Source organism: Apostichopus japonicus, chromosome 9, assembly GCF_037975245.1.
Source record: "Apostichopus japonicus isolate 1M-3 chromosome 9, ASM3797524v1, whole genome shotgun sequence".
NCBI classification, from domain to species: Eukaryota; Metazoa; Echinodermata; class Holothuroidea; order Aspidochirotida; family Stichopodidae; genus Apostichopus; species Apostichopus japonicus.
The window spans coordinates 32,726,062-32,740,677 of NC_092569.1; the positions used below are offsets into that span (position 1 = coordinate 32,726,062).

Here is a 14,616-nt window from a genome sequence, read left to right on the forward strand (position 1 = left end):
CGTTACGTGTTGTATTTCTGCAGGCGTCTATCAGAAAGAAAAAAAACTATTGAGTGGTTTTCTTAAAAGTGGCAGCGAAGATCGTACGAGCGAGGTTATTGTAATACGGAGTAGCTGTTGCGAAACAACTGCACACATATGGTTTGGTCCCAGCTGAAGTTAGTTTTAGTTATGACATAACTACTTTAATTTTTATATCAGTATGACGTAACAACATATTTAATGTAGTATGTGTGTATGACGTAACAAGATTCCGGGGGCGCCCAAATATTCCCTACTGAGGACTGCTGGTGGAAACAAATGTGGCTTGAATAATTGTGTGTTAGGATAGACATGCCTTGAATCTCACTATTACATGGATAATATAACACATAGATAAACGAGTAAAGAACGAGCGCTGATTGAATTTCGTTTTATTTAACTACAATCATCTACGATACAGACAAAACATATATATGAAGACCTCGGTAATAAATGGAAAAGCATGCACGTAAATGAAAATGTTTACAAACGAGGACTCAATACCGAGACCTCAAATAAGGCATTCAAAGCTACTACCGAACCGAACGATTCAGAACGGGAGCGAAGACTGATTCACAATTCTCGAGATCTGATTCAACTGAGCTGGTGAGCAGACGTCACGTGACCTGTAAAACTTACTACGAACAGGGACATTTAGCTTACAGAAATAGAGGGCGACGTATATGATGAATACTGCATGACAGTAATATGTGTGTATTATGTCATTTTAAGTTCGGCATCAAAATATCGTGGCTGGAAAAGAACAAGTATAACAGAACATTAAAAGACTGAGTTATTTAGTAAGGAGTCAATGGTCTGTTTTTTAACACAAAGGTCAGTCTAAATGTTCTATCAAACTGAACAAGTAACATAACGTTAACAAAATCAACGAACTTTCCCGCTTGACGAGGTGCCGTTTCCGATTCGAACTTTACAACAATTATTGATGTAAGCGAGAATACCAGCATATGTGCTGTGGTGTTACAAACTGCACCATGTAGGTCACGTGACTGACACTGCTCCTTATGGTCAAGAGATAAACTTCACCAACATAGCTTGCAAATGTTGCCGTCTCCTAGATTATTAACTGAGACTGAATGCTTACATTGTGAAACATAATCCAATCATATGGCAGACCTAAATCTCCCCTAATCCTTGTGTAGTCACAGAGTCAGGAGACACTGTTTAGCCTATGGTGGTTGTTCGTACCCATGGCCGATCCTTGTTTAGTCACAGAGTCAGGACATACTGTGTAGCCCATGGTGGTTATACGTACTCAGAGCCGTAGCACTTCCCACAGACACAATGGATAAATGTCCTTACAATTTTTATAATATGTAAAAGTTACACTTCGATAACCAACGACACCGGTTATCAATAATCTCTCTAATAGAGGTATTATGCAGCTTAATATCCATGACCTGAAAATATCCCACATATAAACATATCTATCGGACAAGAATATTATTTCAATTATGATAAACAAAATCTGACGGCAGAACACGTGGACAATTTCGCATGAGTATGGCGTTTTACTTTTACTTTGGATGATATCAATACATCAATTAATTACCTTTTTTTATATTATTTAAATAAAAACTTAAATGGCTTACCATATATCTTTAACAATTATAAGTCGGCGTTGTACTTAAAAAAACTTTGTGGAGGTATTTCGGCCTAATTACATGTCACAAATAGTTCATTGCGCGTTCGGTATGTTTGGAGATCATTGGAAATGAATAAACAAAATTTGCAGTAATAACTTGTTCAATTTTCACATGAAAGTATATCTACATTCAAACGATCAAATACATTTGGATGCTTAATTAGGAACACAAATTCAAATAATTGTCATGCTTAAGTTCCACTAATTAATTTCCCCACAGAACCCGATATACTTTATTGCAATGAAATAATTAGTAATTGCATAATTTCCTCCTATATTAACATATTTCATTTGAAAATTTCATTGAGTTTTTATAGCTTTCCCTAACACAGTAAAAACGATCATAGATTAATAAGTTTACAATTTTAAATTGAAATATTCAATCAATCAGACAATGGGTCCAAGCAACTTCCGACCAACCGTCACATTTGTTTGTAGATCTAAATGCAATGTGAAAATGTCCTAATTGAAAACCTGAAAGTTGATTATTTGAATTAATGCACACCTTCATGTTTATTGTTCATTAATAAGACAGTTATAAAACATATATATCAAATACAGCTAATAACATTAAACAATACTTTAGAGCTCTTAAAATCTAACTAGGAACATGTTTAATGAGATGAGCAGCTAATTAGATTGAAGTGTAGCTTGCAATGACACCATGTAACGTCATAGTCGGTGTACAACTTTGTTGTGTGTTTTAGGATTTCGCAATTACAATGGATACCGTATGTCTTTGCTCAGAGAGTTCTGTTTGAACTCTCTGTTTTGTTCTGGCACAGGCTGGATCAGTCTGTGCAATATGCGTTATAATTGCAAAAGCTTGATATTAGTTGATCTCCAAACAGTGGCGTCAGACAACTTTGCTCATCCGCTTGGGGCAAAGGAACGAAAAGGAACGAAAGGGAACGAAAGGGAACGAACAGAATCGAGGAAATCTTGCCAAATAAAACAATATATTATATAACCCAATATAATAAGCTTACTGGTTTAGCAATTAATGAAACATGATAAGAACTTCCAGGAATATTTGAGGGATAAACGTTAAGGAAAATTTGTGATAGCGATGAACTCGCATACTCTGAGATAGCTCCTTCCTGTAAATAAGATAAACATCTCAATATTGTGGGTTCAGCTCAGTTCACTTTATTACTCTAATTATTCTACCTCTGAGAGGTAATATGGTCCAAACAATATCAAAACATTCTTAGCAGTTACATGAGAGTAGTCCCAAATTGTAGGACATTCAACTCTTATCCAGAATACTTGTTTCCTTCGCGTGCATCGCTAGAAGGATTTTATATTTAACGATTGATATCTTCTTTTCATCACCACGAATACTTCTTAACCAAAAGACTATGAGGTAGAACATTGGGGGACAAAATAAGTATCGAATTTCAAACAGTATGTTACAACTAGAAAATGAAATTTAAAAAAAAAAGCTTCCTAGTTTGAAAATGTAGCAAAAAACACCAAAACGAACGGCTCTGTGATGTCACACTTAGACATGTTTAAATCTCCACCATAAAGCCCTGAAAATATTACAACTCCCCAAAATAGTAAATGTAAAATTCACTTAAGCTTTTTAAGGTGCGTTGATAATGATGGCGATTAGGTGATTTCTTCTTAAGGAAGGGACATTGATATTCACCGCTTATTAATGTCGTTTAAAAACTTCGTCTCTGAATCAAAGCTATCAACTAAGTGAACAGAAGTTGACACATTCAGATGATTTTGACATGAAAGATATACATACTGAAACAGCTACTAATAGATATCTACAAGGGTCATATTGACAAACTGAACTCAGTGACAGCTAAGCCACAGATCATGCGCAGTGACCTCCTTATTATCAAAGTTCTTGTCAGTTGCAATGTTATTGAAATAACATCAAAGTGATTAGGGAAATAAAAATGAACATTTCTTCCTGTTATTACGGAAGGTGTAGTATGATTGCGGGGGAAGGGATGGAGTGCCCGGAGGATTCGTTCAAGGTCAAAAAATTTAAACTTTGCCAACCTAATTCTGTGACAGACCGAACATTTTGAAAAGCTCTGGTCAGCATCATTAAATTCGTCGTGAAGTTTCGATCTCCTGTTTGCCACATTTGAAACAAAACATTAAACTGTTTGTCAGATTGAAAACAAACGTCGCAAGTAACACTTTTTTTGGCTATCATAAATCCGCACCTCTACCAAATAGTAATTGTCTGACAAATACCTGGAGGTTATACATTTCCACGTCTTCTAACTAAACAGGTTGCCTTCCTTTTCATACTCTTTTCTTCTCTAAGTTTCTCACATTAGCGACGTTTGCAACTTGAAAGATGTATCAGAAAATAAATTGCATATTGCATAAATTATAAAACCCGGTATGACACGAATTATTACTTCATATATATATTAAAAGAGATTACATGTATTAAACATGGGCTACAAACAATTCAAAGATCTAGGATTAACTTCTAAGAGTACGAAATTAAAACACGATCAAAATTGATTGAGAATTAAGATGTTTTGATTATTGAACACGATGAATGCATTTTAGAAAGAAAAGAACTGGATGTACTATCAACTGAACAAAAACAACATTTAAATTGGTAAACTTCTAGACGATTAAAGTGACAGATGAATTCAAATTCCGCGTTCCTTAGATATCCTGGAAGAAGTCTACTCTGCACAATGATTCATTAATAATTGTATAGCATGACACACGATAAGACGACCTTTGTATAAACTTAATCCGGAACAGCTTTCAACCGATAACTGTAAGGAACGTACTGATTAAATGTATTCGCTACGGATCAGAGCATGCGCAGTGTCATTATTGTGACAGTTTGATAGCGAATTGCTTCCATTGACGTCCGTAGTAGAATTATTTCAAACTTTATTGAATCACGTTGGCTAGATGTTATATTTCATTGTCGTTTCATTCCTCGTCAACAGCTAAACCTCGTTATCTAAACTCAAGATTTTTTTCAATATCATGGAAAAACTTGGAGGACGAAAATGTTGGCAGAGTGTCTTGGCAGTTTTGATGTTATGGAGTTTTCTTGAATTAAACATGGTAAGTTAGCTTTCAAGAATTTTTATTCTTCGATTCTCACATACAACTTTTGCTCTCATAGTTTGAATTTCATATGATGTTTGAAAGTCACAATATTTTAAATTTTTAATAACTGTGAAGTCGACTTCAAAGGTTATATATTAGACCATTTCTTTCCTTACTTTTGTTACTGAAGAAAATCATTAAGTTTCGATATGCAGCAGGACTGCCTACCTTCTCTTATGTTGAACTTCATTATTTGGGAAAATGAAGAAACTATAAACAGTTTAAAAGTGGAATTATAAATGTCATTCTAAAAAGTGTCTTGTGTCAAAGTCTGAAGAGAGAATATCTTAACAATATACGTATACTGTACAAAATATATTATAAAATAATATCGATGTTTTTACTAACTTCAATCAACCATTGTTCCAGAAGCAAAACCACGCTCTCATTTTCAAAGTGCTTGAGTAAATTTGAAATCGTATTACCTTAACTTAACTTACAAGGCAAAAATAAATAAAAAATGGGGGGGGGGGGGTGGAGGGAAAAGGAAGAAAAATAAATAAAAAAGAATTTATATTAGATGTGCTATTAATGTTTGAGGTTTGAAAAACGTGTTCAATTGTGCAAACCAAAATTCCAGTTTTAAAAATTATTTCTCTACCCCTCCTTTTTCAATGCTGTAATCAATATTGCTAAATAATAGTTTTATACTACTTCTCGAATAAATATGGCGTATGATGCTTAAATAGCAAAATAACTCTGACATGGACATGCTTACCAATTTATACCATATTTGTCGGTTTACTGCGTAAAATTTTGAGTCAATAATTATTCTCTATTTTAGGAAAGATACACAAATAAGTACACTTCATAAAAATGTCAGGATGTTTCTCTTATCTGTATCAAATAACCAATCCTGTATCTTACTTCTCAAAGAATATACTTCCAGTAAATGTATCATCTGTTTATTATGCTTGGTACAAGACATCTTAATCTTAACGTACCAAGAGGCACAGAAGGGTGAGACGTCTTCACTCCACGTCTCCCTACTACAAGACATAGCTAAACTATAATCAGAAAAGTTCATCATTATAAAGTTTCTTCATCGCGAAAATGCAAATTTCCTTCTTTCATCTTTCTTATGTTTTCCCGTATTTAATTTACTAGTCACATGACTTGTCTTTACTCATACAGATTTCAATGACAATTTCAATGAAAATGCCCATGTTTAACGTAGCTGTCATGGTAATACCATATAAGATTCAATATTTTTTAGCTATTACACACACACACACACAGTTAAATTATATATTATATTATCTTCCCTTACTTTATTTACATTGCACTGAATAATTATACACTTTTCACGTAAGCAAAAACATTTTACTCAGTTCCTGTTTTGTGGATAGAATTTCCAACATAAATACCAGCGAGCCAAGTTTTTTTTTTTACTTTCGTGTGATTTTTTTCCAATGCAGTTATGAATAGTAACGTTAACACGTAAATATGTATACTCAGTGCTGTTATCAGGGGGTTTTTCTGCTAGAACTGTTATCCCAAAACACTCCAATTTGTAGGTTCTCTTGTCTCGACATCATTTTATATAATTCATAGTTAACGAACTACATGAACACAAGTATATCGTTAGCGGACGATAGAATGATTGTGAAGATTGAAGTTAAAGATCTAAATGTCCACACATCATTATAGCGTCCTAACATAGAGAGAAAGGCCTGCGCTCAAGGCATTGGAATCTCAAGGGGGTTGGAATTTTACACTATTCTATATATGCCGACACTGTAACGTAATCCGCCATAAATGCTACACTTATCAAGTAGTCTTAGATTTAAATAAAAGTTTAATCCTTGTATATATCAAAGCCGTAGTGTACTTATATGTTGTTTGTGTAAGTTACTAAACAATATATTTTTGATATTTTTGTCAATAGTTTTCTCATGATACTTGATATTGCTACATAATAACTAAACTAGAACTTGGTACAAAATGTGATCCGACAAAGTAACTCACTCTATCCTTATTTGTTACCCTTAATTTAAGACAGTTGGCAAACTTTGAACTTAGTATCTCCTGTTTCGTTATAAGCCCTGTTGAATTCCAAAGAGTGTGGCTTTTTAATTCAAGCTATATGAACCTTTCAAATGATCAATTATTTTATCGGACGTAAAAAAGAAGATTGCGTGATCAGTAGCCATCACAACAATTCTGAAATAGAAGATTTTAATTCATTCGAAATGTACTAATAGTAACAATAAAGACAGAAATAATTTGCAAAGATAAATGAGTATATTGCATTCATGCAGATCCTCAAGTATCATGATATGAAAGGGACCTAATTCTTAAATTAATAAGTTTTACACAAGTGTATACAGACGTTTTGATCTATTTTTGAATTAACAACAATTATCACAATTTCAGTTACAATTATCGTTCTACAATATATCATACTCCGCAGACTCCTGAAATTCTGCTCATTTCGTTCAACTTCATATTTGATTTCATATGTGTTTTTTATAATAATTACGTCATAATAGAAAATGATCTTTGTTGTTGTAATTTAATGTATTGACATCGACGGGAAAATTATTTTAAGTTCCGAAGTATCTTTAATTTGGGATCACACAATATAATCTTTAAGAACTAATTGTTGTGCAATATCGTTGCCTCCACCTAGAAAAACTGGATAATTGTTCCCAATACATTCCAATACTTTGTGATCAAGTTCACATAGATTGCTCAAAATGTTCGCTTTTAACTTATTTTATCGCAATAATTCCACAATTCGGTTGGATAAATAAGAACCCAGTGTACAGTAAAATATGTGACCAACTCAGGTACAAGATTGTTCTAATAAATATTTTATGAAGCTACAGAACTTATCACTTTGTTAAACTAAATGAAATAACGTGACGGTAGTCCATGGTAAGAGTCACAAACAAATAAAACACATTCAATGAATTAGAGACATTTACAACATCTGCATCTTGGTCAAGTTTAGCAATCGGTTTAATAATTGATACAAAGACCTCTTCAGGATATGAGCAATACTAACATTTACTTAATCACCAAATGTACTGATTCTTTATTTTCTTTCTCTCTCCATATTTCATGTTCCGCAATCTGCAATATAGATTCTTGAACTACCCGTATAAGTAGTATTAGATGATGAATATTATAGACATTAACAATAGTTTAATTTAATCGTTCAATTGATAGATATTCTAGAATATGGACAATTTCCATCCGTGATATGTTACCAAGATTTGAGACATTCAATCAAAGAATATATGTCTGATCTCAGGTTTTAATTCGTTTTATCTTCTTCAAAACTGCCAGCTCTTCCCATCTTTTTGATAAAATATGTTGTATCGCTAATAAAAGTAATCAGCGTTTCAAATACTCACCTAAATTATCAATTGACGTCTCGCATCTTAAAAAATAGTCTTATCCACAGTTTAAACACACAAACAAACAGTTGCCCATATTACGAATTGCATTTTTTGTTAATTCATATTACCTGAGATCCTAAGAATAGCCAAAACCCGCTGCAGGAAAGCGGAAAAGCTATGTAAATAGGCAGTCAGTCTACAAAGAAACAATTTAACAGATTTAGGTTATGTTTTTTTTAAAGAACGTTTTTGTCTCTCTTTGTGCTTCTCTGTCCAAACAAAACGCTGTGCTCATCAATTTGTAGAAAATATAAAAGCCAAGCTTTATGTACGCCTTTGTAGGTCAAAGGTAATTTCTCTTTAGAAATCGTAATTGAATATTACAAGCATTGTGTGATTTCAACGATTCTTAGCTGCCAAAAGCAGCAAAACGAGATTAGAAAATACAATTAAAGTATTATTAGGAAAAAACAAGAGCTCTTCAGTGTGCGAAAGCTGAAGTAAGTTAAATATTACGTACTGGACTGTTTTTCAAGTAACACGGTAAAGTACGAAGAAGGCTTGAAACTGAGGTTAATATTCTTGTCATGATATTGTTTTATTAGATCAATTGACATTCTGCCTAATAGTATATTCAGTGACATAGTTGCAATAGATACCTCTCGTTCCCCATTTTCGTAACTTTTTCAGTAAATTCTGAAGCAGCAAAACAAGGTTGAAAAATAAAAATAGATTATGAAGAGAAATACAGATCAAATTATCAATATCTCCAGTGTACGGAATGTAGATTAAAGTAAAATAATACGTACTACGGCGATGCTTCGTTCTTCCTATTTTTGTAACATTTTCAGTTCTATTCTTTAACAGGTCATCGCCAGCGTCGTGAGCCAATCATCAGGTTAGTCTATTTAAATTAATATGGTTTGACAGATAAAATTGACGTATCATTGATGGATTGATTGGTTTTGTTACAATAATAACAAATTCCCAAACATGTTGTGACGGGAATCTTTACTACTGAACGATGTATTCTTTGTTTTGTTGTAATCTAAATCACAATTGCAACAGCAATTTTTCACCTGTATACAATCTTGCAGCAGTGTTTCAAACCTATGTTTGCCTTCTCTTACCAGGTGTACGTCAGCGGTTATTTCTACCCAGTCCTTAGTTATTCACAAACCCATGCAGTCAATTATAAAAGCTGGACTGTAAATATTATTTTTAATTGACAGAGAAATATTACAAACATATTTGTGTTTGTTGATATCTAATACTGAAGTAGTCGTCGAGTAACTGTTGTAAGCTACCGTTACATGAAGCCATTGACTTCCGGTAGATTTAAAATATCCTCATTTACATTTGAGATGAAAAACATTTGAGGCCTTCTAAATACCTATCTAACATACTAACGCATGTGCAGGCAGAAATATGTATGCACAAACCTTCATTTCAGTGGACAATTAGACATGTTTACTTCAATTTACACATAGGTTCTTCATACTTCGTTTTTCAACAACCCGAGTACCCGAGGGATTGCAAAGAAGTATTGAATGCCTGCTCCTCTACCCACAATATATCTGGGGTGTACCTTATTAAACCAGATGGCTACTCTGAACCATTTGAAGCCTACTGTGATAATGATCTTGAAAATGGAGGATGGACGGTAAGATTTAAATTGAGAAGTTATTATCAAAGTTAACACTTTTCTGTGGCAACGGTCTAGATCACTTATAATTCATAGAATCACATTACCGAAGAAAGCCGGGAGAGATGTGCATGCGAATCAATTGTTCACCATTTCACATTTAAGAAAATCTATGGGAAGAAGAAAAATCATTAAATTTGTGAAAGTCAGAAGTTTAATGTTACTTCATGGTTTTAATTAAACCAACGACAATTCTCGTCATTTGGTAAATGTTTTTTACGTATTTGGAAGTGCTTGAAGACTTCAAGACAAGGAATAACAAAGGAATCCTTATACAAGACAAGAGTTTATTGTGTTTATTTATTTCACCTGTATTTCCATTCATAAATATAACAGGTTTTGCAAAGACGACTAATGGAATCTATAAACTTCAATCGAACATGGGAGGACTTCAGAAACGGCTTCGGGTTTCCACGAAGTGAGGTTTGGCTTGGAAATGAGAAAGTAGCTTTTCTAACGAACCAAAAACAGTATCAACTACGACTGGAGTTTCAGAATGCTGCGGGACAGTCTTACTACGTAACATATGACAACTTTCGTATTTCTGATGAATGGGGGCAATATGCACTGTCAAGTTTAGGTTCATACCGAGGAACACCAAGTAAGTCAAAATAAAATAAACTACAATTTGACCCGACTCTTTCATTTCGAGGTTACTTAAAGCACATTTTCTCTTTTAATAGCGTTGAATTTGATCATACGGTCAATATATATGGCTTTGATTTGTTCCGTTTTGCTTGTTTCTCACCAAACTACATTTGTATTTGTAAGTCATCTTGGCATAGATAGAAGGTGGTATCTACAATTACCCTATTCTGTATATCCGTTTTACTGCGTGAGCAAAGTAATATGACCAGAGCATGAACTAACTGAATAATATTTATAGGCAAATTTTGTCGTTACTTTGTTGACGCAGACATGAAGGTTAGGAAAGGAGAAAACATAGTGATAATAATTATGCCGAGGAAAGAAATAATATATTTTCTAAAGTGACTTCATCAAAACTAAACAGAGATTTACACTATAAGGAGGTCGTAACTATAGTAGTAGAAGATTTATTGCCTGACTTGCTATAATTATTTTCGCTTTTGCTTGTTTAATCTTTTGATTTTTTGAGCAATGTTTTCTTTCACATGATAGAAATACAACTTTTATACCGCATATTCATTAAAAACGATTTCTTTATACAGATTCAAACATTGAATGGTGTCCGACTAACGAAATATTCACCAACGAAACATGTGAGAGGACGTGCCAGGACCCTGAGACCTGCGTCTCTTCAACCTCTCTTGCAAAACCAGAGAGATGTGCTTGTGTCGGTGAATATATGATTCATGAAGGAAATTGCATTCCTCAGAAACAATGCGGATGTTTTGCTGCTGACAAGGAAGGTGTCTTAAGGGTCAGTACTGTGACTACGGTCAATATTGTTCACATTCTTTCTCTAACATGTCTTTAATATTTTATTCTTTCTCTAACTTTTTCTTTCTCTTTCATCATTGCTTATTTCAATAGGTCAAGACCCTTGATTATTTATCACTCTTTGAATTACTTATTTAGAAATGCTTGACTATTTTGTCCTTAAGAGTTAATAATGATGCTATAGTATCTTCTCCTTCGTTTGTTAAATACATTTTTCTATTGTTATTTGAAAACCAGAACGGCGAGTCTTTCATTAATTCAGACTGTACAAGAAGATCAAACTGTAGTAATAACCAAGTTACTTTAGAAGAGAATTACCAGTGTAGCGACGACGCAACCTGTGATGAGAGGAACGGCATCCGTAGATGTTACTGTAATGATGGCTACGAAGGGGACGGGGTAGAGTGTACACGTGAGATGATACCAAAAGATTGCAAAGATCTTCTTACTGATGATACCCGTGATGGAGTTTACACCGTTTACCCTGATAATTGGCCCAACGGCATTCAGGTTTACTGCGAGATGGAAAGTAACGGAGGAGGATGGACGGTGAGTTGATCAAAGCAGGAGCGCATCCTGAATGTTAACATCTTTACTTACTGGAAGTGAAACGACTGAGGTGACAATCTATCTTGGTGGTTGCCCTTCTATAGAATTCAAATTGATTGTCCAGATACAAATTAAGAGAGAAGAGGCACGTTGGCAAACTTCTCCCAGTCGGAATAATGAAGACAATAAGTGTCAGAGTGAACAATGCCTGCCCTGGAAATAACATGCGACTCTTCAAGCATCCTAACATGAATATTATAAGTGACAAATACTTTTTTATTTTTTGAGTATTTTCTAGTTCATAGTCGTATCATTTTCATGTTAAATTTCAGTACTAACTGTTAGAGCAAGGGGTGATGGAGGGAGTAGAGGAGGGGGGGTCAGGGGCCATTTTCTCTATTCTTGAATCAAATTCTTCATTAGGTGTACCTCAAAATGTCACAGAGTGATTATTTCATATTTTCTTTTTTAGGTTTTTCAACGACGATCCAGCGCAGCAGTTCCTTTTTATCGTGGTTGGTCTGAGTATGAAAATGGTTTCGGTAATCCTAGTGAAGACCATTGGCTTGGAAATAAATACATTCACGACATAACAAACCAGAAGACATACGAGCTACGTATTGATTTAAGAAATTCAGGATCTACACCATACTACGCCCTCTATTCTTCCTTCAGTATCAGTGACAACTCGGACAAGTATCGTCTGTCCATTGGATCATACAGTGGAGATGCTGGTTTGTATTACGCTTTATTTCTCTATATTTCAGTCCTTTAACACTTGTATTACAAAAAAAGGGTCCAACAAAACGTATGGATAGATTAAGTGTCTATGTAATTGATTGGAACCAAACGGTATTTAACGCAGCTTTGATAAATGAGACAAATAACATTTCTCAGCTAACCTTTATCCTTCATTGTGATTTATTAACCTTTAACATGCGACCACGGGACGTCAACTAACGTGTGGCACTGTACAGGAATATGTCAATGTGGTGAACGGATGCCAGTGATACTTTGGGTTGTACTGTTCGAATTAAAACAGAATGCCTCACCCAGTCGTTGTTGGGTATGGAAGGCCACACTAGCATTTATAAAAACTTCCGATATGCGTCTGATGTTATTCTACACATTAGTCAGATAGTTACAGTCGTTTGAGGGCAGGGTATCTGTCTGCTCATCAGAGGGATTAATAATATGTACGAACGAAATGCCTTGCCTCTTTAATGAAACGTTTTGCACTGTCAGATATATAAAACAAGTATAGAAAGCTTTAAATTATTACTCTTGCCACCTTGAATCGGCCTAAATGGTATCAAATGATTTTTAAACATTCGTCACTGGCAGAAACGCTTTCTGCATTGTTCATTTCTTTAGTTGTAACATTGAATAATACACATTACCGGTTACTAAAGTAATTTTTAGAACATATTTTATAAATGCTAAATTCGGAATATAGTTTTACCACAAGGGATCTAGAAGTATACCTGGAATAAGTGAAATAATCAAGCAGGTTGGTATTATGATATAATAGCCCAAGAGAAAAAAATGTCCCAAGCATTGGTTAAAAAGCACGTCCCACTTCAACATCCAACTCATTAATTATGTGTTCCTGCATCATATAAATCAACCCTATAGAGAATATACTCACAGTCCACAAATACCCTCCGATTGTGAATAAATTAATTGACAAAGAAGTTTAAGACTCACTTCCTTTATGAGACGTAAAACAGAAGAGGAGCATCATTGTCATTATAACATGAATGTAATGTTTCTTGGACTGTGATAACCTACGAAGAAATAGTAACTAGTAGATAACCCACGAAAAAGATTTAAACAAAATCCACTGTAGGTAACAATACACAGAGAGGATAATACAGCTATGGACGATGCTATATATATATATATATATATATATATATATATATATATATATATATATATATATATATATATATATATATATATATATATATATATATATATATATATAAACAAATGACGTAGAAATAAATGGAATCAACTACATAGAAATGTCGAATTTTAATTAATTGTTTAAACTAACAAAAATACATAGAAGAACATGAACGGTATATATTAGATTTGGGGCATTTGTACAAGAATGTCTTAAATTGAATCAGCGTGTTATAGTTTGTTTCAGTAAATCGATTTTTTTTTTGAACGATGTTGATTTGATTTGTTCTTTGTAGGTAAAGACTCGATGTCCTTTAGCAACAATAAGCAATTCAGTACAAAAGACCGGGACTACGATGAATGGAGCAGCTACGACTGTGCGGAGGTACACAGAGGAGCCTGGTGGTTTGCTAAGGAACATCGTTGTAGAGATCATTATTCCTCCTCTTACTGTCGATCTAACTGCCCTACTTATTCTTATTATTGCGAGTTTTTCCCCGTCGCCAGTGACGACTGTGTTCATTGTGCAGATGCCCACCTCAATGCAGAATACGACGGCTCTACTCGCGGAACGAACATGTTCTGGGAAGATATTAGTGGAGACGACTGCGGCCTTCGATTCACGGAGATGAAAATACGTCCGGTGTAGATGTGGAAAAACCAGTATTATCACAACGAAGCGAATCTATACATTGAAACAATAACAAATACCAATTTATTTGGGATGAAAGAGACTCACTATGCAGTTATTGTTATTATCGATGAAATATACCTGAGTCATATATTTTACAACTCTTATTTGAGTAGATCGTAAATAGATTGAAATAAATATTAACATCGAGATTTATATTTTGTAGCAAACATGAACAAACATGATGAGC

At 34.1% G+C, this 14,616-nt stretch overlaps 1 protein-coding gene across 1 annotated transcript; it reads left to right on the forward strand.

Moving 5' to 3' along the window:
• Nucleotides 1-4,604: 4,604 nt before the first annotated feature.
• LOC139973173 (uncharacterized) lies at nt 4,605-14,401 on the forward strand. The gene is made up of 8 exons (XM_071979660.1): nt 4,605-4,756; nt 9,016-9,046; nt 9,639-9,811; nt 10,190-10,454; nt 11,044-11,255; nt 11,513-11,824; nt 12,297-12,558; nt 14,032-14,401. The coding sequence occupies exons 1-8, from the start codon at nt 4,676-4,678 to the stop codon at nt 14,382-14,384; spliced, it is 1,689 nt and encodes a 562-aa protein (XP_071835761.1). The 5' UTR covers nt 4,605-4,675; the 3' UTR covers nt 14,385-14,401.
• Nucleotides 14,402-14,616: the final 215 nt, after the last annotated feature.